This window comes from Nematostella vectensis, chromosome 5, assembly GCF_932526225.1.
Source record: "Nematostella vectensis chromosome 5, jaNemVect1.1, whole genome shotgun sequence".
NCBI classification, from domain to species: domain Eukaryota; kingdom Metazoa; phylum Cnidaria; class Anthozoa; order Actiniaria; family Edwardsiidae; genus Nematostella; species Nematostella vectensis.
In genome coordinates this window covers 13736-38971 of record NC_064038.1, presented here as the reverse complement: position 1 = coordinate 38971, position 25236 = coordinate 13736, and the positions used below count along the sequence as shown (strand labels likewise).

The 25236-nt window shown below is 42.9% G+C and overlaps 1 protein-coding gene across 1 annotated transcript in view; it reads right to left on the bottom strand.

Moving 5' to 3' along the window:
- LOC116610167 overlaps positions 1-19360 on the bottom strand; it is a 29567-nt gene extending 10207 nt beyond the window's left edge. Inside the window, exons 1-4 of the mRNA XM_048727891.1 lie at positions 19247-19360; positions 14458-14885; positions 5788-5955; positions 3193-3269 (exon numbers count right to left, since the gene is read on the bottom strand). Coding sequence (XP_048583848.1) covers positions 3193-3269; positions 5788-5955; positions 14458-14885; positions 19247-19254 — 681 coding nt within the window. The 5' untranslated portion in view covers positions 19255-19360. The remainder of the gene's footprint in view (positions 1-3192; positions 3270-5787; positions 5956-14457; positions 14886-19246) is intronic.
- Between the last annotated feature and the right edge of the window lie 5876 nt (positions 19361-25236).

Genomic DNA, 25236 nt, shown 5'->3' with positions numbered 1-25236 from the left:
ATACCTATATCACAGTTGTACGCTCTTAGGAATGGGCTCAATCATAGTACCCATATCACAGCTGTACGCTCCTAGTGATGGGCTCACTCATAGTACCTATATCACAGTTGTACGCTCCTAGTGATTGGCTCACTCATAGTACCTATATCACAGTTGTACGCTCCTAGTGATGGGCTCACTTATAGTACCTATATCACAGTTGTACGCTCCTAGTGATGGGCTCACTCATAGTACCTATATCACAGTTGTACACTCCTAGTGATGGGCTCACTCATAGTACCTATATCACAGTTGTACGCTCCTAGTGATGGGCTCACTTATAGTACCTATATCACAGTTGTACGCTCCTAGTGATGGGTTCACTCATAGTACCTATATCACAGCTGTACGCTCCTAGTGATGGGCTCACTCATAGTACCTATATCACAGTTGTACTCTCCTAGTGATGGGCTCACTCATAGTACCTATATCACAGTTGTACGCTCCTAGTGATGGGTTCACTCATAGTACCTATATCACAGCTGTACGCTCCTAGTGATGGGCTCACTCATAGTACCTATATCACAGTTGTACTCTCCTAGTGATGGGCTCACTCATAGTACCTATATCACAGTTGTACGCTCCTAGTGATGGGCTCACTCATAGTACCTATATCACAGTTGTACGCTCCTAGTGATGGGCTCACTCATAGTACCTATATCACAGTTGTACACTCCTAGTGATTGGCTCACTCATAGTACCTATATCACAGTTGTACGCTCTTAGGAATGGGCTCACTCATAGTACCTATATTACAGCTGTACGCTCCTAGTGATGGGCTCACTCATAGTAACTATATCACAGCTGTACGCTCCTAGTGATGGGCTCACTCATAGTACCTATATCACAGCTGTACGCTCCTAGTGATGTGCTCACTCATAGTACCTATATCACAGCTGTACTCTCCTAGTGATGGGCTCACTCATAGTACCTATATCACAGCTGTACGCTCCTAGTGATGGGCTCTCTTATAATACCTATATCACAGCTGTACGCTCCTAGTGATGGGCTCACTCATAGTACCTATATCACAGCTGTACTCTCCTAGTGATGGGCTCACTCATAGTACCTATATCACAGTTGTACGCTCTTAGTGATGGGCTCACTCATAGTACCTATATCACAGTTGTACGCTCCTAGTGATGGGCTCACTCATAGTACCTATATCACAGTTGTACGCTCCTAGTGATGGGCTCACTCATAGTACCTATGTCACAGCTGTACGCTCCTAGTGATGGGCTCTCTTATAATACCTATATCACAGTTGTACGCTCCTAGTGATGGGCTCACTCATAGTACCTATATCACAGTTGTACGCTCTTAGGAATTGGCTCAATCATAGTACCTATATCACAGCTGTACGCTCCTAGTGATGGGCTCACTCATAGTACCTATATCACAGCTGTACGCTCCTAGTGATGGGCTTACTCATAGTACCTATATCACAGCTGTACGCTCCTAGTGATGGGCTCTCTTATAGTACCTATATCACAGTTGTACGCTCCTAGTGATGGGCTCACTCATAGTACCTATATCACAGTTGTACGCTCCTAGTGATGGGCTCACTCATAGTACCTATATCACAGTTGTACGCTCCTAGTGATGGGCTCACTCATAGTACCTATATCACAGTTGTACGCTCTTAGTGATGGGCTCACTCATAGTACCTATATCACAGTTGTACTCTCCTAGTGATGGGCTCACTCATAGTACCTATATCACAGTTGTACGCTCCTAGTGATGGGCTCACTCATAGTACCTATATCACAGTTGTACGCTCCTAGTGATGGGCTCACTCATAGTACCTATATCACAGTTGTACGCTCCTAGTGATGGGCTCACTCATAGTACCTATATCACAGTTGTACGCTCCTAGTGATGGGCTCACTCATAGTACCTATATCACAGTTGTACGCTCCTAGTGATGGGCTCACTCATAGTACCTATATCACAGTTGTACGCTCCTAGTGATGGGCTCACTCATAGTACCTATATCACAGTTGTACGCTCCTAGTGATGGGCTCACTCATAGTACCTATATCACAGTTGTACGCTCCTAGTGATTGGCTCACTCATAGTACCTATATCACAGCTGTACGCTCCTAGTGATGGGCTCACTCATAGTAACTATATCACAGCTGTACGCTCCTAGTGATGGGCTCACTCATAGTACCTATATCACAGCTGTACGCTCCTAGTGATGGGCTCACTCATAGTACCTATATCACAGCTGTACTCTCCTAGTGATGGGCTCACTCATAGTACCTATATCACAGCTGTACGCTCCTAGTGATGGGCTCTCTTATAATACCTATATCACAGCTGTACGCTCCTAGTGATGGGCTCACTCATAGTACCTATATCACAGCTGTTCTCTCCTAGTGATGGGCTCACTCATAGTACCTATATCACAGTTGTACGCTCTTAGTGATGGGCTCCCTCATAGTACCTTTATCACAGTTGTACTTTCCTAGTGATGGGCTCACTCATAGTACCTATATCACAGTTGTACGCTCTTAGGAATGGGCTCAATCATAGTACCTATATCACAGCTGTACGCTCCTAGTGATGGGCTCACTCATAGTACCTATATCACAGCTGTACGCTCCTAGTGATGGACTCACTCATAGTACCTATATCACAGTTGTACGCTCCTAGTGATGGGCTCACTCATAGTACCTATATCACAGTTGTATGCTCCTAGTGATGGGCTCACTCATAGTATCTATATCACAGTTGTACTCTCCTAGTGATGGGCTCACTCATAGTACCTATATCACAGTTGTACACTCCTAGTGATGGGCTCAATCATAGTACCTATATCACAGTTGTACGCTCCTAGTGATGGGCTCACTCATAGTACCCATATCACAGCTGTACGCTCCTAGTGATGGGCTCACTCATAGTACCTATATCACAGTTGTACGCTCCTAGTGATGGGCTCACTCATAGTACCTATATCACAGCTGTACGCTCCTAGTGATGGGCTCACTCATAGTACCTATATCACAGCTGTACGCTCCTAGTGATGGGCTCACTCATAGTACCTATATCACAGCTGTACTCTCCTAGTGATGGGCTCATTTATAGTACCTATATCACAGTGACGGGCTCCTACCGTTACAACTCCTTATTCTAGAGATAAGATCGCACCTTGTAAAACACCGTTTCCTTGTTCTTGCTGCCACTCTTTGCCATCGGACTGTACGCCGTCTCTACCATAAATACGCCTGGAAAACGGACTGACATAAGCTCGCTTGGTACCATAGGGGGAAAAGGGGACTGTTTTTGGTGAGGCTAGGTAATGATAATAATAATAATTATAATAATAATAATAATAATAATAATAATAATAATAATAATAATAATAATAATAATAATAATAATAATAATAGTAATAATAATAATAATAATAGTAATAATAATAATAATAATAATAATAATAATAATAATAATAATAATAATAATAATAATAATAATAATAAAAATATTTAGGCAACATGAAACAGAAAAGAAGCGCCAGTACGCTACTAGAGTGTTAGAAGTAGAGCAGGCCACTTTCACACCATTAGTGTTTGGCTCGACAGGGGGAATGGCAAGCGAATGCCAACAGTTTCACTCCAGGCTAGCGGAGCTCATTGCCGAGAAGAAGGGAGAATTATACTCAACAAACGTGTCGTGGATCCGTGCAAAAGTTTCGTTCGTCATTTTAAGATCTGCCCTTCTGTGTCTACGTGGTTCAAGGAGCCCAAGGCGAGCACATGTAAATATATATGACAATGATTTTGAAAATCAGAAACAGAGAGCAAATATTTTTTCAATGTATTTTTGTAGTTTTTTTTTTAATCACGATTTTTAATAGTATAGCTCAATTTTGTAAATAATCAAATTCTAATGAATCAAGAAAAATCATTTATAAAAGAAATATTTAGTAATTCTAAAATTGTAAATTGAGTTGTTTAAGTAAGTTATAATAATAATAATAATAATAATAATAATAATAATAATAATAATAATAATAATAATAATAATAATAATAATAATAATAATAATAATAATAATAATAATAATAATAATAATAATAATATTTCTGGATTCTGAAAAGACCAATAAATATTAGTAAAAGCCCTAACTGAAGTAGATTTCTTGACACTATCGTCAATGCTGTTAAACAGTTTAGCTGCAGGAAAGGAAAAACAACGAAGGCCTGACTTAGACGAAACTTTATGCATATGAATGGTATTACTAAAACGAGTATTATAGTTATGTATTTCTGAATTTAGACGAAAAACGTCTAACTAAATGTCTTAAACGAAGAAAACATTGAGAGCTATGCGAACAAAAGCCCTCTCACCGCCATTATGCTAATCTTATGCTAATCTTATGCTAATCTTATGCTAATCTTAGGTGAGGTGTGGTAAATATATATGACAATGATTTTGAAAATCAGAAACAGAGAGCAAATTACTAAGATATTACTATCTAAGTTATCCTGTTCTGACATGCACTCTAGCTTAGTAAGGTGGGTTGCTGCTTTCCTATTAGAAAGGTCGCAGTCTGTCCAAATAGGCACGTTTAAATCTCAACCTAGAAAGCTTAATGGGGGCATCCCACAAGGCACAAAATTAGCGCCTATATTATTTGCTGTAATGGTGAACGAGCTTGTCGACAAATGGAGCTTGAGGGCAAAGTTTGTCGACGACCTTACAGTAATGGAAGTTATTCCCAGGAATTCACCATCATTAATGAGGTATATTGTGTCGGATATTCAAGAATTTGCCAGTAATAACAACATGCAACTTAATCCAACGAAATGCAAGGAGATGCGTGTAAGCTTTCTTCACTACAATAGCTGCGAGCTTCAACCCATTGCCACCGGTGGCACCTATATTGAGGAAGTGACATCATTTAAGCTACTCGGCGTGTACATTTCCAACGATCTGACATGGGCTGCTCACTGCGAGTACGTAGTGAAGAAAGCTAACAGGCGCCTTTACGCAATAAGGCAACTCAAGAAGAGTCGTGTCCCACAAGGGGACCTTGTTAGCATTTACTGCTGTCTCGTGCGCTCTATCCTGGAGTACGCATGCGTAGTCTTTGCCAATCTTCCAAAATATTTATCGCAAGATCTGGAGCGGATCCATAGGCGCGCTTTGGCTATCATATTCCCATTTATCCCCTATGCGGACGCGCTGGCCAAGGCTGGTATTCCCACCCTTGAGGAGCGCAGGAAAATAGCATGCAGTAAGTTTATCCGTAAGGTCACTCCTGACAATCCACTCCATCTCCTAATACACAAACGCATAATTAACCAGTCCTCGCACTACAACTTAAGACCTAAAGACCATGTCACTCTAGCAACCAAAACCGACAGGTTCGGAAATTTTGTTAGCGTAAAGTTTGCAACCTCAGGCTTGGAGTGAATTATCAATATATCATGTGTAAATTATATGGTAATTATATATTTATATGTATGCGTAATTGACCGTCACTGTAATTCAGTCCATGGACTGCGAAAGTGAAAAATAAACTAATTATTATTATTATTATTATGGGACAGATCGTCGACTTTTCTTTTAAAAAAATATCTTTTCGAAATATTATTTATCCACCCCTTGATAGTTTGATGACAGCATACAGGCATGCTCCATACTGGTTAGAATCGAGCCGAACATTTTTACAACGTAATCTTTTCATGATGAAAAGGGATCTGGAATTGCGGTTCTCCGTGTTTTAAGGAACCTTTACCATCGGTTCCGACGATGTCAAGAATGTCTTCATCGGAGAGCTTCCTGCCCGGGATGTCGGTCTCGGTGAAGATGACGCAGGTGGTGGAGTCTGCGCAGTTGTTCTCCGCTCTCTGCAGATGATCGCTGTTCATGGCGCTGATGGTCACAACCAGCGTCCACCCGCCACCTAGAATAAACATGGCATATCGTGAGAGTGTTGTGATATTACTACGAGCTACATCGTCATCTACTGCAGGCTACATCGTCACCTAGTACAGGCTACATCGTCACCTACTACAGGCAACATCGACACCTACTACAGGGTACATCGACACCTAGAATAGGCTACATCGTCACCTAGTACAGGCTACATCGTCACCTACTACAGGCTACATCGACACCTACTACAGGCTACATCGTCACCTACTACAGGGTACATCGTCACCTACTACAGGGTACATCGTCACCTACTACAGGGTACATGGACACCTAGTACAGGCTACATCGTCACCTACTACAGGCTACATCGACACCTACTACAGGCTACATCGACACCTACTACAGGGTACATCGACACCTACTACAGGGTACATCGACACCTAGAACAGGCTACATCGTCACCTACTACAGGCTACATCGTCACCTACTACAGGCTACATCGACAACTAGTACAGGGTACATCGCCACCTACTACAGGGTACATCGACACCAACTACAGGGTACATCGACACCTAGTACAGGCTACATCGTCACCTACTACAGGCTACATCGACACCTACTACAGGGTACATCGACACCTACTACAGGCTACATCGACACCTACTACAGGCTACATCGTCACCTACTACAGGGTACATCGACACCTACTACAGGGTACATCTTCACCTACTACAGGGTACATCGTCACCTACTACAGGCTACATCGTCACCTACTACAGGGTACATCGTCACCTACTACAGGCTACATCGACATCTACTACAGACTACATCGACATCTACTACAGGGTACATCGTCACCTACTACAGACTACATCGACAACTAGTACAGGGTATATCGCCACCTACTACAGGGTACATCGACACCTACTACAGGGTACATCGACAACTAGTACAGGGGGTACATCGCCACCTACTACAGGGTACATCGACACCTACTACAGGCTACATCGACACCTACTACAGGCTACATCGACAACTAGTACAGGGTACATCGCCACCTACTACAGGGTACATCGACACCTACTACAGGGTACATCGACACCTAGTACAGGCTACATCGTCACCTACTACAGGCTACATCGACACCTACTACAGGGTACATCGACACCTACTACAGGCTACATCGACACCTACTACAGGCTACATCGTCACCTACTACAGGGTACATCGACACCTACTACAGGGTACATCGTCACCTACTACAGGGTACATCGACATCTACTACAGACTACATCGACATCTACTACAGGGTACATCGTCACCTACTACAGGCTACATCGTCACCTACTAAAGGGTACATCGACACCTACTACAGACTACATCGACACCTACTACAGACTACATCGGCACCTACTACAGGCTACATCGACACCTACTACAGGGTACATCGACACCTACTACAGGCTACATTGTCACCTACTACAGGCTACATTGTCACCTACTACAGGGTACATCGTCACCTACTACAGGCTACATCGTCACCTACTACAGACTACATCGACACCTACTACAGGCTACATCGTCACCTACTACAGACTACATCGGCACCTACTACAGGCTACATCGACACCTACTACAGGCTACATTGTCACCTACTACAGGCTACATCGACACCTATTACAGACTACATCGACATCTACTACAGACTACATCGACACCTACTACAGGGTACATCGTCACCTACTACAGGGTACATGGACACCTACTACAGGCTACATCGATACCTACTACAGGCTACATCGTCACCTACTAAAGGGTACATCGTCACCTACTACAGGGTACATGGACACCTACTACAGGGTACATGGACACCTACTACAGGCTACATCGTCACCTACTAAAGGGTACATCGTCACCTACTACAGGGTACATGGACATCTACTACAGGGTACATCGTCACCTACTACAGGCTACATCGTCACCTACTACAGGCTACATCGACACCTACTACAGACTACATCGACACCTACTACAGACTACATCGGCACCTACTACAGGCTACATCGACACCTACTACAGGCTACATTGTCACCTACTACAGGCTACATCGACACCTATTACAGACTACATCGACATCTACTACAGACTACATCGACATCTACTACAGGGTACATCGTCACCTACTACAGGCTACATCGTCACCTACTACAGGCTACATCGACACCTACTACAGACTACATCGACACCTACTACAGACTACATCGACACCTACTACAGGCTACATCGTCACCTACTACAGGCTACATCGTCACCTACTACAGACTACATCGACACCTACTACAGGCTACATCGTCACCTACTACAGGCTACATCGTCACCTACTACAGGCTACATCGTCACCTACTACAGACTACATCGACACCTACTACAGACTACATCGACACCTACTACAGACTACATCGACACCTACTACAGGGTACATCGACACCTACTACAGGCTACATCGACATCTACTACAGGCTACATCGACATCTACTACAGGGTACATCGTCACCTACTACAGGCTACATCGTCACCTACTAAAGGGTACATCGACACCTACTACAGACTACATCGACACCTACTACAGACTACATCGGCACTTACTACAGGCTACATCGACACCTACTACAGGGTACATCGACACCTACTACAGGCTACATTGTCACCTACTACAGGCTACATTGTCACCTACTACAGGCTACATCGACACCTACTACAGGGTACATCGTCACCTACTACAGGCTACATCGTCACCTACTACAGACTACATCGACACCTACTATAGGCTACATCGTCACCTACTACAGACTACATCGGCACCTACTACAGGCTACATCGACACCTACTACAGGCTACATTGTCACCTACTACAGGCTACATCGACACCTATTACAGACTACATCGACATCTACTACAGACTACATCGACACCTACTACAGGGTACATCGTCACCTACTACAGGGTACATGGACACCTACTACAGGCTACATCGACACCTACTACAGGCTACATCGTCACCTACTAAAGGGTACATCGTCACCTACTACAGGGTACATGGACACCTACTACAGGCTACATCGACACCTACTACAGGCTACATCGTCACCTACTAAAGGGTACATCGTCACCTACTACAGGGTACATGGACATCTACTACAGGGTACATCGTCACCTACTACAGGCTACATCGTCACCTACTACAGGCTACATCGACACCTACTACAGACTACATCGACACCTACTACAGACTACATCGGCACCTACTACAGGCTACATCGACACCTACTACAGGCTACATTGTCACCTACTACAGGCTACATCGACACCTATTACAGACTACATCGACATCTACTACAGACTACATCGACATCTACTACAGGGTACATCGTCACCTACTACAGGCTACATCGTCACCTACTACAGGCTACATCGACACCTACTACAGACTACATCGACACCTACTACAGACTACATCGACACCTACTACAGACTACATCGACACCTACTACAGACTACATCGACACCTACTACAGGGTACATCGACACCTACTACAGGCTACATCGACATCTACTACAGACTACATCGACATCTACTACAGGGTACATCGTCACCTACTACAGGGTACATCGTCACCTACTACATGCTACATCGACACCTACTACAGGCTACATTGTCACCTACTACAGGCTACATCGTCACCTACTACAGGCTACATCGACACCTACTACAGGCTACATCGACACCTATTACAGACTACATCGACATCTACTACAGACTACATCGACACCTACTACAGGCTACATCGTCACTTACTACAAGGTACATCGTCACCTACTACGACTACATCGACACCTACTACAGGGTACATCGACACCTACTACAGGCTACATCGTCACCTACTACAGGCTACATCGATACCTACTACAGGCTAAATCGACACCTAGTACAGACTACATCGTCACCTACTACAGGCTACATCGACACCTATTACAGACTACATCGACATCTACTACAGGCTACATCGACACCTACTACAGGCTACATCGACACCTACTACAGGGTACATCGTCACCTACTACACGCTACATCGTCACCTACTACAGGCTACATCGACACCTACTACAGGCTACATCGACACCTACTACAGGCTACATCGACACCTACTACAGGGTACATGGACACCTAGTACAGGCTACATCGTCACCTACTACAGGCTACATCGACACCTATTACAGACTACATCGACATCTACTACAGGCTACATCGACACCTACTACAGGCTACATCGACACCTACTACAGGGTACATCGACACCTAGTACAGACTACATCGACACCTACTACAGGCTACATCGACACCTACTACAGGGTACATGGACACCTAGTACAGGCTACATCGACATCTACTACAGGCTACATCGACACCTACTACAGGGTACATCGTCACCTACTACACGCTACATCGTCACCTACTACAGGCTACATCGACACCTACTACAGGGTACATGGACACCTAGTACAGACTACATCGACATCTACTACAGGCTACATCGACACCTACTACAGGCTACATCGACACCTAGTACAGACTACATCGACACCTACTACAGGCTACATCGTCACCTACTACAGGCTACATCGTCACCTACTACAGACTACATCGACACCTACTATAGGCTACATCGTCACCTACTACAGACTACATCGGCACCTACTACAGGCTACATCGACACCTACTACAGGCTACATTGTCACCTACTACAGGCTACATCGACACCTATTACAGACTACATCGACATCTACTACAGACTACATCGACACCTACTACAGGGTACATCGTCACCTACTACAGGGTACATGGACACCTACTACAGGCTACATCGACACCTACTACAGGCTACATCGTCACCTACTAAAGGGTACATCGTCACCTACTACAGGGTACATGGACACCTACTACAGGCTACATCGACACCTACTACAGGCTACATCGTCACCTACTACAGGGTACATCGACACCTACTACAGGGTACATCTTCACCTACTACAGGCTACATCGACACCTACTACAGGGTACATCGACACCTAGTACAGACTACATCGACACCTACTACAGGCTACATCGACACCTACTACAGGGTACATCGACACCTAGAACAGGCTACATCGTCACCTACTACAGGCTACATCGTCACCTACTACAGGCTACATCGACACCTAGTACAGGGTACATCGACACCTACTACAGGGTACATCGACACCTACTACAGGGTACATCGACACCTAGTACAGGCTACATCGTCACCTACTACAGGCTACATCGACACCTACTACAGGGTACATCGACACCTACTACAGGCTACATCGACACCTACTACAGGCTACATCGTCACCTACTACAGGGTACATCGACACCTACTACAGGGTACATCTTCACCTACTACAGGCTACATCGACACCTACTACAGGGTACATCGACACCTAGTACAGACTACATCGACACCTACTACAGGCTACATCGACACCTACTACAGGGTACATGGACACCTAGTACAGGCTACATCGACATCTACTACAGGCTACATCGACACCTACTACAGGGTACATCGTCACCTACTACACGCTACATCGTCACCTACTACAGGCTACATCGACACCTATTACAGACTACATCGACACCTACTACAGGCTACATCGACACCTAGTACAGACTACATCGACACCTACTACAGGCTACATCGTCACCTACTACAGGGTACATCGACACCTACTACAGGGTACATCGTCACCTACTACACGCTACATCGTCACCTACTACAGGGTACATCGTCACCTACTACACGCTACATCGTCACCTACTACAGGCTACATCGACACCTATTACAGACTACATCGACATCTACTACAGGCTACATCGACACCTACTACAGGCTACATCGACACCTAGTACAGACTACATCGACACCTACTACAGGGTACATCGTCACCTACTACAGGGTACATGGACACCTAGTACAGGCTACATCGTCACCTACTACAGGCTACATCGACACCTACTACAGGCTACATCGACACCTACTACAGGGTACATCGACACCTACTACAGGGTACATCGACACCTAGAACAGGCTACATCGTCACCTACTACAGGCTACATCGTCACCTACTACAGGCTACATCGACACCTAGTACAGGGTACATCGACACCTACTACAGGGTACATCGACACCTACTACAGGGTACATCGACACCTAGTACAGGGTACATCGACACCTACTACAGGCTACATCGACACCTACTACAGGCTACATCGTCACCTACTACAGGGTACATCGACACCTACTACAGGGTACATCGACACCTAGTACAGGGTACATCGACACCTACTACAGGGTACATCGACACCTAGTACAGGCTACATCGTCACCTACTACAGGCTACATCGACACCTACTACAGGGTACATCGACACCTACTACAGGCTACATCGACACCTACTACAGGCTACATCGTCACCTACTACAGGGTACATCGACACCTACTACAGGGTACATCTTCACCTACTACAGGCTACATCGACACCTACTACAGGGTACATCGACACCTAGTACAGACTACATCGACACCTACTACAGGCTACATCGACACCTACTACAGGGTACATGGACACCTAGTACAGGCTACATCGACATCTACTACAGGCTACATCGACACCTACTACAGGGTACATCGTCACCTACTACACGCTACATCGTCACCTACTACAGGCTACATCGACACCTATTACAGACTACATCGACATCTACTACAGGCTACATCGACACCTACTACAGGCTACATCGACACCTAGTACAGACTACATCGACACCTACTACAGGGTACATCGACACCTACTACAGGCTACATCGACACCTACTACAGGCTACATCGTCACCTACTACAGGGTACATCGACACCTACTACAGGGTACATCTTCACCTACTACAGGCTACATCGACACCTACTACAGGGTACATCGACACCTAGTACAGACTACATCGACACCTACTACAGGCTACATCGTCACCTACTAAAGGGTACATCGACACCTAGTACAGGGTACATCGACACCTACTACAGGGTACATCGACACCTACTACAGGGTACATCGACACCTAGTACAGGCTACATCGTCACCTACTACAGGCTACATCGACACCTACTACAGGGTACATCGACACCTACTACAGGCTACATCGACACCTACTACAGGCTACATCGTCACCTACTACAGGGTACATCGACACCTACTACAGGGTACATCTTCACCTACTACAGGGTACATCGACACCTACTACAGGGTACATCGTCACCTAGTACAGGCTACATCGTCACCTACTACAGGCTACATCGTCACCTACTACAGGCTACATCGTCACCTACTACAGGCTACATCGTCACCTACTAAAGGGTACATCGTCACCTACTACAGGCTACATCGACACCTACTACAGGGTACATCGACACCTACTACAGGGTACATCGACACCTACTACAGGGTACATCGACACCTAGAACAGGCTACATCGTCACCTACTACAGGCTACATCGTCACCTACTACAGGCTACATCGACACCTAGTACAGGGTACATCGACACCTACTACAGGGTACATCGACACCTACTACAGGGTACATCGACACCTAGTACAGGCTACATCGTCACCTACTACAGGCTACATCGACACCTACTACAGGGTACATCGACACCTACTACAGGCTACATCGACACCTACTACAGGCTACATCGTCACCTACTACAGGGTACATCGACACCTACTACAGGGTACATCTTCACCTACTACAGGGTACATCGACACCTACTACAGGGTACATCGTCACCTAGTACAGGCTACATCGTCACCTACTACAGGCTACATCGTCACCTACTATAGGCTACATCGTCACCTACTACAGGCTACATCGTCACCTACTAAAGGGTACATCGTCACCTACTACAGGCTACATCGACACCTACTACAGGGTACATCGACACCTACTACAGGCTACATCGACACCTACTAAAGGGTACATCGACACCTACTACAGGGTACATCGACACCTACTACAGGCTACATCGTCACCTACTACAGGCTACATCGTCACCTACTACAGGGTACATCGTCACCTACTACAGGGTACAGCGTCACCTACTACAGGGTACATCGTCACCTACTACAGGCTACATCGTCACCTACTACAGGGTACATCGACACCTACTACAGGGTACATTGACACCTACTACAGGCTACATCGACACCTACTACAGACTACACCGTCACCTAGTGCAGGCTACATCGTCACCTACTACAGGTGTACTTCATGTTTGCATAATCTGTGAAATTCGTAGACGAGATGCATCAGAAATTCGGATGAAATACATAACAACAGGGCCTTCTCCAAATCATAGATGATCAAGTATCCGATCATCAGGTTGTTAGCGCATCTTACCAAATCTCTCCATATCACAGTACGCTAGTGTTTTCTTCCGTTTTGTTTTGACCCAGTAATAGCCGCTTTTTAGGTTTGGATCACGCTTCAGCCAATCACCGCACGAGGCTTCAAAAAATGGCTTATTGCTGAAGTCGTTCGTGGAGTGCAGGGACCTGGGCCTTCGTGTCAAGTGCTCCGGGAAGTCTTCCTTGGTTGCATTGTTCAGCTCACACATGTGGGTCGTCAGGTCGATGTTGATGCTTCTGCAGTCGGCATGGTCAAGGCAAGCGAATGTACAGCCCTCGACACCAATGCCTGGTCGCCTTTCCATCACGTGACCTCCAAGGTAAGTGTCATATTCCGTTTGCATTCCGTTATTGCTGCACTGTTCTGCGCATGCGCGGTATAACAAAAGCCAGGAGTAGAGATGAGTATAGAAGTGTCGCCTAGAAACAAAAAAATCTGTTAACAGCTGTTAACAACAATTATTCGATAGTTATAGTTATATTGATTGTTGATACCAAAGATTTTCTTCTGTGAGGGAGGTGTTAGCTAATTGTAGAAACCAAAGGACACCAATGGCTTTCTTCTGTGGGTGAGGGGTGCGAAGTTGTTTACTGGCATGAAATGCTCTCTCCTGTGGGGGGAGGGGTGAAGTTGCTTGTTGACACCAAGGGCTCTCTCCTGTGGGGGAGGTGTAAAGTTGCTTGTTGACATCAAAGGCTCTCTTCTTCGGGGGGAGTTATGAAGCTGCTTTTTGACACCAAAGGCTCTCTCCTTTGGGGGGGAGGGGGGCGAAGCTGCTTGTTGACATCAAAGGCTCTCTCCTGTGGGGGAGGGGTAAAGTTGCTTGTTGACACCAAAGGCTCTCTCTTGTGGGGGGAGGTGTAAAGTTGCTTGTTGACATCAAAGGCTCTCTTCTTCGGGGGGAGTTATGAAGCTGCTTTTTGACACCAAAGGCTCTCTCCTTTGGGGGGGAGGGGGGCGAAGCTGCTTGTTGACATCAAAGGCTCTCTCCTGTGGGGGAGGGGTAAAGTTGCTTGTTGACACCAAAGGCTCTCTCTTGTGGGGGGAGGTGTAAAGTTGCTTGTTGACACCAAAGGCTCTCTCCTGTGGGGGGGAGGTGTGAAGTTGTTTGTTGATACCAAAGGCTTTCTCCTGTGGGTGGAGGTATGAAGCTGCTTTTTGACACCAAAGGCTCTCTCCTGTGCGGGAGGGGTGAAGTTGCTTGTTGACACCAAAGGCTCTCTCCTGTGAGGGAGAGGTGTGAAGTTGCTTGTTAATACCAAAGGCTCTCTCCTGTGGGGGAGGTGTGAAGTTGCTTGCTGACAACAAAGGCTCTCTCCTGTGGGGGGAGGGGTGAAGTTGCTTGTTGACATCAAAGGCTCTCTCCTTTGAGGGGAGGGGTGAAGTTGCTTGTTGACAACAAAGGCTCTCTCCTGTGGGGTGAGGTGTGAAGTTGCTTGTTGGCATCAAAGGCTCTCTCCTTTGGGGGCAGGGGGCGAAGCTGCTTGTTGACACCAAAGGCTCTCTCCTGTGGGGGGAAGTGTAAAGTTGCTTGTTGACATCAAAGGCTCTCTCCTGTGGGGGGAGGGCTGAAGTTGCTTGTTGAGATCAAAAGCTCTCTCCTGTGTGGGAATAGTAAAGCTGCTTGTTGACATCAAAGGCTCTCTCCTGTGGGGGGAGGGGTGAAGTTGCTTGTTGACATCAAAGGCTCTCTTCTGTGGGTGGGGGGGAGGTGTGAAGTTGCTTGTTGACACCAAAGGCTCTCTCCTGTGGGGGGAGGTGTGAAGTTGCTTGTTGACACCAAAGGCTCTCTCCTGTGGGAGGAGGTGCGAAGCTGCTTGTTGGCACCAATGGCTTTCTTCTGTGGGGGAGGGGTGCAAAGTTATTTACTGGCATCAAATGCTCTCTCCTGTGGGGGGAGGGGTGAAGTTGCTTGTTGACACCAAAGGCTCTTTCCTGTGGGGGGAGGTTTAAAGTTGCTTGTTGACACCAATGGCTTTCTTCTGTGGGGGGGGGGGGGGGGTGAAGCTGCTTGTTGACATCAAAGGACCTCTCCTATGGGGGCGGGGCGAAGCTGCTTGTTGACTCCAAAGGCTCTCTCCTGTGGGGGGAGGGCTGAAGTTGCTTGTTGACATCAAAAGCTCTCTCCTGTGGGGGAGGTGCGAAGCTGCTTGTTGACATCAAAAGCTCTCTCCTGTGGCGGGAGGGGCGAAGCTGCTTGTTGACACCAAAGGCTTTCTCCTGTGGGGGAAGGTGTGAAGTTGCTTGTTGACATCAAAAGCTCTCTCCTGTGGGGGGAGGTGTGAAGCTGCTTGTTGACGTCAAAAGCTCTCTCCTGTGGCGGGAGGGGCGAAGCTGCTTGTTGACACCAAAGGCTTTCTCCTGTGGGGGGAGGTGTGAAGTTGCTTGTTGACATCAAAGGCTCTCTCCTGTGGGGGGGAGGTTGAAGCTGCTTGTTGACACCAAAGGCTCTCTCCTGTGGGGGGGGGATTGCTTGTTGACATCAAAGGCTCTCTCCTTTGGGGGGGGGGGGGGGGGGCGAAGCTGCTTGCTGACACCAAAGGCTCTCTCCTGTGGGGGTAAGGCTGAAGTTGCTTGTTGACATCAAAAGCTCTCTCCTGTGGGGGAGTAGTAAAGCTGCTTGTTGACATCAAAGGCTCTCTCATGTGGCGGGAGGGGCGAAGCTGCTTGTTGACACCAAAGGCTCTCTCCTGTGGGGGGAGGTGTGAAGTTGCTTGTTGACACCAAAGGCTCTCTCCTGTGTGGGGGAGGTGCGAAGCTGCTTGTTGACACCAATGGCTTTCTTCTGTGGGGGAGGGGTGCGAAGTTATTTACTGGCATCAAATGCTCTCTCCTGTGGGGGGAGGTGTGAAGCTGCTTGTTGACACCAAAAGCTCTCTCTTGTGTGGGGGAGGTGTAAAGTTGCTTGTTGACATCAATTGCTCTTTCCTGTGGGGGAGGGGTGCGAAGTTTTTTACTCGCATCAAAGGCTCTCTCCTGTGGGGGGAGGTGCGAGGCTGCTTGTTGACACCAAAGGCTCTCTTCTATGAAGTTGCTGGCACCAAAATGTGTTGGTGAATAATAATCATATCTTTTAATGAGCACATTCCATAAATTACACTAGAATACGGTTTCATTCATCAACATTACAACATTGGTACTTCACGAGTACAAGATCTATTATATTCATTCGTCAACATTACTACATTAGTACTTTGTACAACAATTATTATTTCCATGGCTGTGTCCGGGTGGTGTTTATGCATACATTTTTTACATAGATATTTTTTCATACTCGGAATACACGATTTCAACGGTAACAACAATCTTCAACTGTACTTCGATCGTGAATCGTGAATGCATCACATCTCCCCTTTTAACAGTTATATATCCTTATATTTCTAAAAGGATCAATATCTTTTGTTCTTGTTTCACTTCGTCAAATGAAAAACAAAACATTTTCTTCCTTTCGGCTGCAAGGCTGCCTAACGCTTATGTATCCAGTGCGAAATGAGGACGCCAATGAAAGATACATTAAATTGACGCAATGGCGGTAGTTTTGTTTAGCAGTTCTGGAATTTGCTATCAAAGTTGATAAAATAAAGTAGCATGAAATAAAATGAAACATGTCTATACAAAAATTAAAGTAGATAATTAAATAGATAAAGATTAAAAAGGTTGACGAAATAAAAGAAGCATTTCAAAGAAAATAATCAAATCAAATGAAGCAAAAACTATATAGTGAAATTTGATAAAAAATTAAATAAAATGAAAAAGTGAAATACAACAAAACAAATGAAATGAATAAAAATAAAAGTAAAATAAAGTGAATCAAATAAATCTCATAAAAGCAGATGAACGCATTAAAAAGAAAATAAATGATGACCTCCAAAGTATTATAATACTTTCAGATGACTTAATAGATGTAAGGAAAAGATGTAGTTATACTTCAAGAATGAAATTATTCAACATTTTCTAAAGATATTGAACTGTCTGAGTTTCATGCGCGATAATTAGCAATCGTCTACTTTTGTACTTTTTGGCGCCGACATAATGAATGCTGTGAACGGTGAAGACCATCCAAGTGGAAGTCACGCTTGGATCCCGCGCTTGGACGTCACGCTAGCTACATCAACTACAGTAACTGCGCTTCAATTACGGAGAGTTAAATATAAACTGGACTCGAATTGACCGGGATAAAATCGAATCATCCGAAAGAATGGGATTTTTTTCCTTATGAGATCTGCAAAATGTTTTGGGACAGTTTCTGATCTGTTCAAAAAAAAGAAGAAAGAAAAAAAAAAATAAAAAATGTTCCTACCCAGCGAACAAAATCCAAATTCGTTCCCCCGTAATTTTTATTCAGTTGTATTAGGCTATGTGTTTGTGTAGGATAGAATATTTCACTCTAGTGATGACTGAAATAGAAGTTTAGACAAAATCCGCTAAATAGCGCAAAAATCACTGTAAAAATTTTTTTTACGTATTTGCAGCCCTACTCTGTAATTCTATGCAGAAAATAGGTAATTTTGTTATTTTGTTATTTTTTTTTTGTTATTAACAATTCCCCCTCCCCTCTTCCTATTAGGTTCTGTTTAGGCCCTAAGTAATTTTAGGTTCTAGGATCACCGAGGTAGAAAACAAGAGGAGGATAAGATTTACATGTACATATAAAAGAAATAGTGCAAGAGAACGTAGGAGAAAAAGAAAAACAAAGGGGAAAGAAGAATATAAAGAAGAAGAAATGACGACAACATCAATAAGATGAAGATGCAGAAGAAGACAATATGTTTTTTCTTACCTTTCCATTGTAGTCTTCCGTCTTTTTTCGCAATCTGCAGCCTATCCTAAAACAGTCAATAAATCGTGACGATTAACAACAGGGGCAATCTGGCTGCATTTGTGTCCATCCGCCAATCACTACAACATTTTGACTTTTACCATGCAAATTGGTAAAAGAAATGTCAAACCATAAAATATTCATTGCTTTCTCGGGACGAAATGTGGAAGCACAGATGTTGCACAAAAGGATAAAGGAGGGGTTCTATAATTTCCTTTAGTTGGTTAAGGCTTTTAGTAGAAAATCCAAATATTGGCCAAAAAGTTTTACTTTCTCGGTGCTATTTTGGCTAATGCTCTTTGAAAAGCCCCTCCCCCTTGAAAATTGGAAACACATTATCTAATATTTTTCACTTAAAATATTCATTTGTAGGAACCAAGTGTGAGCTCACAGATGTTACACAAAAGTATAACAAGATTTCCAAACAATTTCTATACAATTTTGCATATTTAATCCAGTCTGCAGGGTCATTCTTTATTTATATTACACAGTTTTACTCCTTGGAAAGCTGTTTTTTTTTAAAGTAGAACTTTTATTTTTATTAGGTTTTTATCACAAATGGTCTTTTTAAGAACAATTTGTTGTAAAACACCTCGGCCAAAGGCATACCGACTGTTTTTTTATCTATTTTTCGAGGTTACAAAACAATACTTATTAAAGTTATTGAACTTTCCAAAACGCACCAGGTAGAAAAGAGTTCTTCTTTGTCACATTCATAGTCTTGGAAACATCAGTTTCGCATTTCTTTGTTAAAGCAATACTTTTGTTGAAATGAACCAATTGATAATTTTCATGGATTGTTTCTTACGAGTTTATGGTATTTTATCTTCGAAAAATAAGAATGGAATTAGGAAAGACGTAGAGTTGAAATCTATGTTCATGAGTCGATAAGAAAGTTTAATGAAAGTTTCGCAAAAGCAATATTTAAAAAGGGGTAAGTTTCAAAAGTTATCGCAGCCTATATTTTAAAGTTTGTATTTTTTGATAAAGTTTAAAGCTTTGTATCTTTGGTATCACCCGAACATTTCCCTTATCTTTACCTGATCCAGATGACAATCGCCAGTAGGCTTTAACGAAGCATCAGAGATACAGCAAGCATTTTCATCAGCGCTTACCGGGAGCTACTCAAGCAGCTGACTTAAGGTGGGAAGTAGCCACCCACCCATGCAATCTTTAGTTGCACACCTGCTCCTCGCCTAGGATACGGACAATGGGGGGTTTGGGATAGTGAGGATATTTTCCTTTAAGTTTTAATGAATCTAAGTTTTTCCTTAGAATCCCGAAAACGCCAACATCAGCTACTCTAGCAACTGTCTAATGGCACAGACTTGAGAGACTACTATTTACGCCCGCGTAAAAGAAACTAGGGGTAAAGGCAGGCTAAATTTGGCATGTTATAAACTTAGACACCCTTTGTATATAAAGCACTAATGAATAAAGGAAGAAATGAATGAATGAATTAAAAAATAAAATATCCTATAACCGACTTGTCCTTCTCACAATCTCGTGACTTGTTCGTGTGAAACATAACTAATGTGCATTCCAAGGATGCCACATTTGACCAGCTGCTGTGTCGCGATCATCGCCAGAAAACTAAAATTGAAGTTCAAACATCATTTCTCACTGGTTTTTAAGCGGGTTGCTTAACAAATCGAGTCGGTAATAGTTCCATCCCTCTTCCATTCTTTATCAGTGGCAGTGGTGCAGTACTGCACAAACTCAGACATCGCGCTGAGGCTGCCTTGTCTCATTAACATACTAAAACATTGAGCTACTAAGAAAGAAAAACACCACAAACGGATACACTTACATCCCAACTAAGTTTATACAGTTATATACTCTTTTTTAAAAGAACCTTTTTTATAATAACGTCCAGCCTGAGATGGCAAGGATGAGATAGCAGAAAAAATATTGCTTTTTTAGTCTGATGCAGAATAAAATTGTGTTCACAATAACAACCTTAGTACTGTTCCAATTGATCAGTTGTATAATTCTCCTCCAAATAACTTATTGGGTATTATATTTTTATGTACACTTCAATTGAAGAACATCGTTAACCCTATTCAGACCGGGCTTTTTGAGGCTTGCTCTGACCTGGGGGTGGGCGGGGCACTTTCGGCCCCCCATCCTTAACTTTTGAACCATTGGAACTATCATGAACAAATTTTCAAAGAATCATTATCTGACAAAGGGGAACAAAATAATATATTGTGTTGCCATAGCCATAGCAACACAATATGACGTAAAATCCTATCTTTCGAAACCTTTGCAAGAACATCCAAAATCCAAATAAGTTATCATAATCAGTTCGTATTCAAAAAGCGAAGGATATTCTTCGAAAAAATTGTCTTTGTGAGCAGAAACGGGCAATATTTCTGTTTTTTTTTTTTTTTATAATCTTGCAGTAGACATATATTATTAGTCACACAAAGGACATAAAGGCAGGGTTCTATAATTTCCTTTAGTTGGTTAAGGCTTTTAGTAGAAAATCCAAATATTGGCCAATAATTTTAACTTTCTCTGTGCTATTTTGGCTAATGCTCTTTGAAATATGTACTCTTGACAGGATGGTACAAAGCCCCTCCCCCTTGAAAATTGGAAACACATTATCTAATATTTTTCACTTTAAATATTCATTTGTAGGAACCAAGTGTGAGCTTACAGATGTTACACAAAAGTATAACAAGATTTCCAAACAATTTCTATACAATTTTGCATATTTCATCCAGTCTGCAGGGTCATTCTTTATTCATATTACACAGTTTTACCCCTTGGAAAGCTTTTTTCTTCTTAACTAGAACTTTTATTTTTATTAGGTTTTTATCACAAATGGTCTTTTTAAGAACAATTTGTTGTAAAACACCTCGGCCAAAGGCATACCGACTGTTTTTTTTATCTATTTTTCGAGGTTACAAAACAATACTTATTAAAGTTATTGAACTTTCCAAAACGCACCAGGTATAACAGAGTGCTTGTTTGTCACATTCATAGTCTTGGAAACATCAGTTTCGCATTTCTTTGTTAAAGCAATACTTTTGTTGAAATGAACCAATTGATAATTTTCATGGATTGTTTCTTACGAGTTTATGGTATTTTATCTTCGAAAAATAAGAATGGAATTAGGAAAGACGTAGAGTTGAAATCTATGTTCATGACTCGATAAGAAAGTTTAATAAAAGTTTCGCAAAAGCAATATTTAAAAAGGGGTAAGTTTCAAAAGTAATCGCAGCCTATATTTTAAAGTTTGTATTTTTTGATAAAGTTTAAAGCTTTGTATCTTTGGTATCACCCGAACATTTCCCCTATCTTTACCTGATCCAGATGACAATCGCCAGTAGGCTTTAACGAAGCATCAGAGATACAGCAAGCATTTTCATCAGCGCTTACCGGGAGCTACTCAAGCAACTGACTTAAGGTGGGAAGTAGCCACCCACCCATGCAATCATTAGTTTCACACCTGCTTCTTGCCTAGGTTACGGACAATGGGGGGTTTGGGATAGTGAGGATGTTTTCCTTTAAGTTTTAATTAATCTAAGTTTTTCCTTAGAATCCCGAAAACGCCAACATAAGCTACTCTAGCAACTGTCTAATGGCACAGACTTGAGAGACTGCTGTTAACGCCCGCGCAAAAGAAACTAGGGGTAAAGGCAGGCTAAATTTGGCATGTTATAAACTTAGACACCCTTTGTATATAAAGCACTAGTGAAAAAAGGAAGAAATGAATGAATGAATTAAAAAATAAAACATCCTATAACCGACTTGTCTTTCTCACAATCTCGTGACTTGTTCGTGTGAAACATAACTAGTGTGCATTTTAAGGATGCCACATTTGACCAGCTGCTGTGTCGCGATCATCGCCAGAAAACTAAAATTAAAGTTCAAAAATCATTTCTCACTGCTTTTTAAGCGGGTTGCTTAACAAATCGAGTCGGTAATAGTTTCATCCCTCTTCCATTCTTTATCAGTGTCAGTATTGCAGTACTGCACAAACTCAGACATCGCGCTGAGGCTGCCTTGTCTCATTAACATAGTAAAACATTGAGCTACTAAGAAAGAAAAACACCACAAACGGATACACTTACATCCCAACTAAGTTTATACAGTTATATACTCTTTTTTAAAAGAACCATTTTATAATAACGTCCAGCCTGAGATGGCAAGGATGAGATAGCAGAAAAAATATTGCTTTTTTAGTCTGATGCAGAATAAAATTGTGTTCACAATAACAACCTTAGTACTGCTCCAATTGATCAGTTGTGTAATTCTCCTCCAAATAACTTATTCGGTATTATATTTTTATGTACACTTCAATTGAAGAACATCGTTAACCCTATTCAGACCGGGCTTTTTGAGGCTTGCTCTGACCTGTGGGTGGGGGGGGGCACTTTCGGCCCCCCATCCGTAACTTTTGAACCATTGGAGCTATTATGACCAAATTTTCAAAGAATCATTATCTGACAAAAGGGAACAAAATGATATATTGTGTTGCCATAGCCATAGCAACACAATATGACGTAAAATCCTATCTTTCGAAACCTTTGCAAGAACATCCAAAATCCAAATAAGTTATCATAATCAGTTCGTATTCAAAAAGCGACGGATATTCTTCGAAAAAATTGTCTTTGTGAGCAGAAACGGGTAATATTTCTGTTTTTTTCTTTCGATAATCTTGCAGTAGACATATATTATTAGTCACACAAAGGAGGGGGTTCTATAATTTCCTTTAGTTGGTTAAGGCTTTTAGTAGAAAATCCAAATATTGGCCAAAAAAGTTTAACTTTCTCTGTGCTATTTTGGCTTATGCTCTTTGAAATATGTACTCTTGACAGGATGGTACAAAGCCCCTCCCCCTTGAAAATTGGAAACACATTATCTAATATTTTTCACTTTAAATATTCATTCGTAGAAACCAAGTGTGAGCTTACAGATGTTACACAAAAGTATAACAAGATTTCCAAACAATTTCTATACAATTTTGCATATTTCATCCAGTCTGCAGGGTCATTCTTTATTCATATTACACAGTTTTACCCATTGGAAAGCTTTTTTCTTCTTAACTAGAACTTTTATTTTTATTAGGTTTTTATCACAAATGGTCTTTTTAAGAACAATTTGTTGTAAAACACCTCGGCCAAAGGCATACCGACTGTTTTTTTTATCTATTTTTCGAGGTTACAAAACAATACTTATTAAAGTTATTGAACTTTCCAAAACGCACCAGGTATAACAGAGTGCTTGTTTGTCACATTCATAGTCTTGGAAACATCAGTTTCGCATTTCTTTGTTAAAGCAATACTTTTGTTGAAATGAACCAATTGATAATTTTCATGGATTGTTTCTTACGAGTTTATGGTATTTTATCTTCGAAAAATAAGAATGGAATTAGGAAAGACGTAGAGTTGAAATCTATGTTCATGACTCGATAAGAAAGTTTAATGAAAGTTTCGCAAAAGCAATATTTAAAAAGGGGTAAGTTTCAAAAGTTATCGCAGCCTATATTTTAAAGTTTGTATTTTTTGATAAAGTTTAAAGCTTTGTATCTTTGGTATCACCCGAACATTTCCCCTATCTTTACCTGATCCAGATGACAATCGCCAGTAGGCTTTAACGAAGCATCAACGATACAGCAAGCATTTTCATCAGCGCTTACCGGAAGCTACTCAAGCAACTGACTTAAGGTGGGAAGTAGCCACCCACCCATGCAGTCATTAGTTGCACACCCGCTCCTCGCCTAGGTTACGGACAATGGGGGGTTTGGGATAGTGAGGATATTTTCCTTTAAGTTTTAATGAATCTAAGTTTTTCTTTAGAATCCCGAAAACGCCAACATAAGCTACTCTAGCAACTGTCTAATGGCACAGACTTGAGAGACTACTGTTTACGCCCGCGTAAAAAGAAACTAGGGGTAAAGGCTAAATTTGGCATGTTATAAACTTAGATACCCTTTGTAT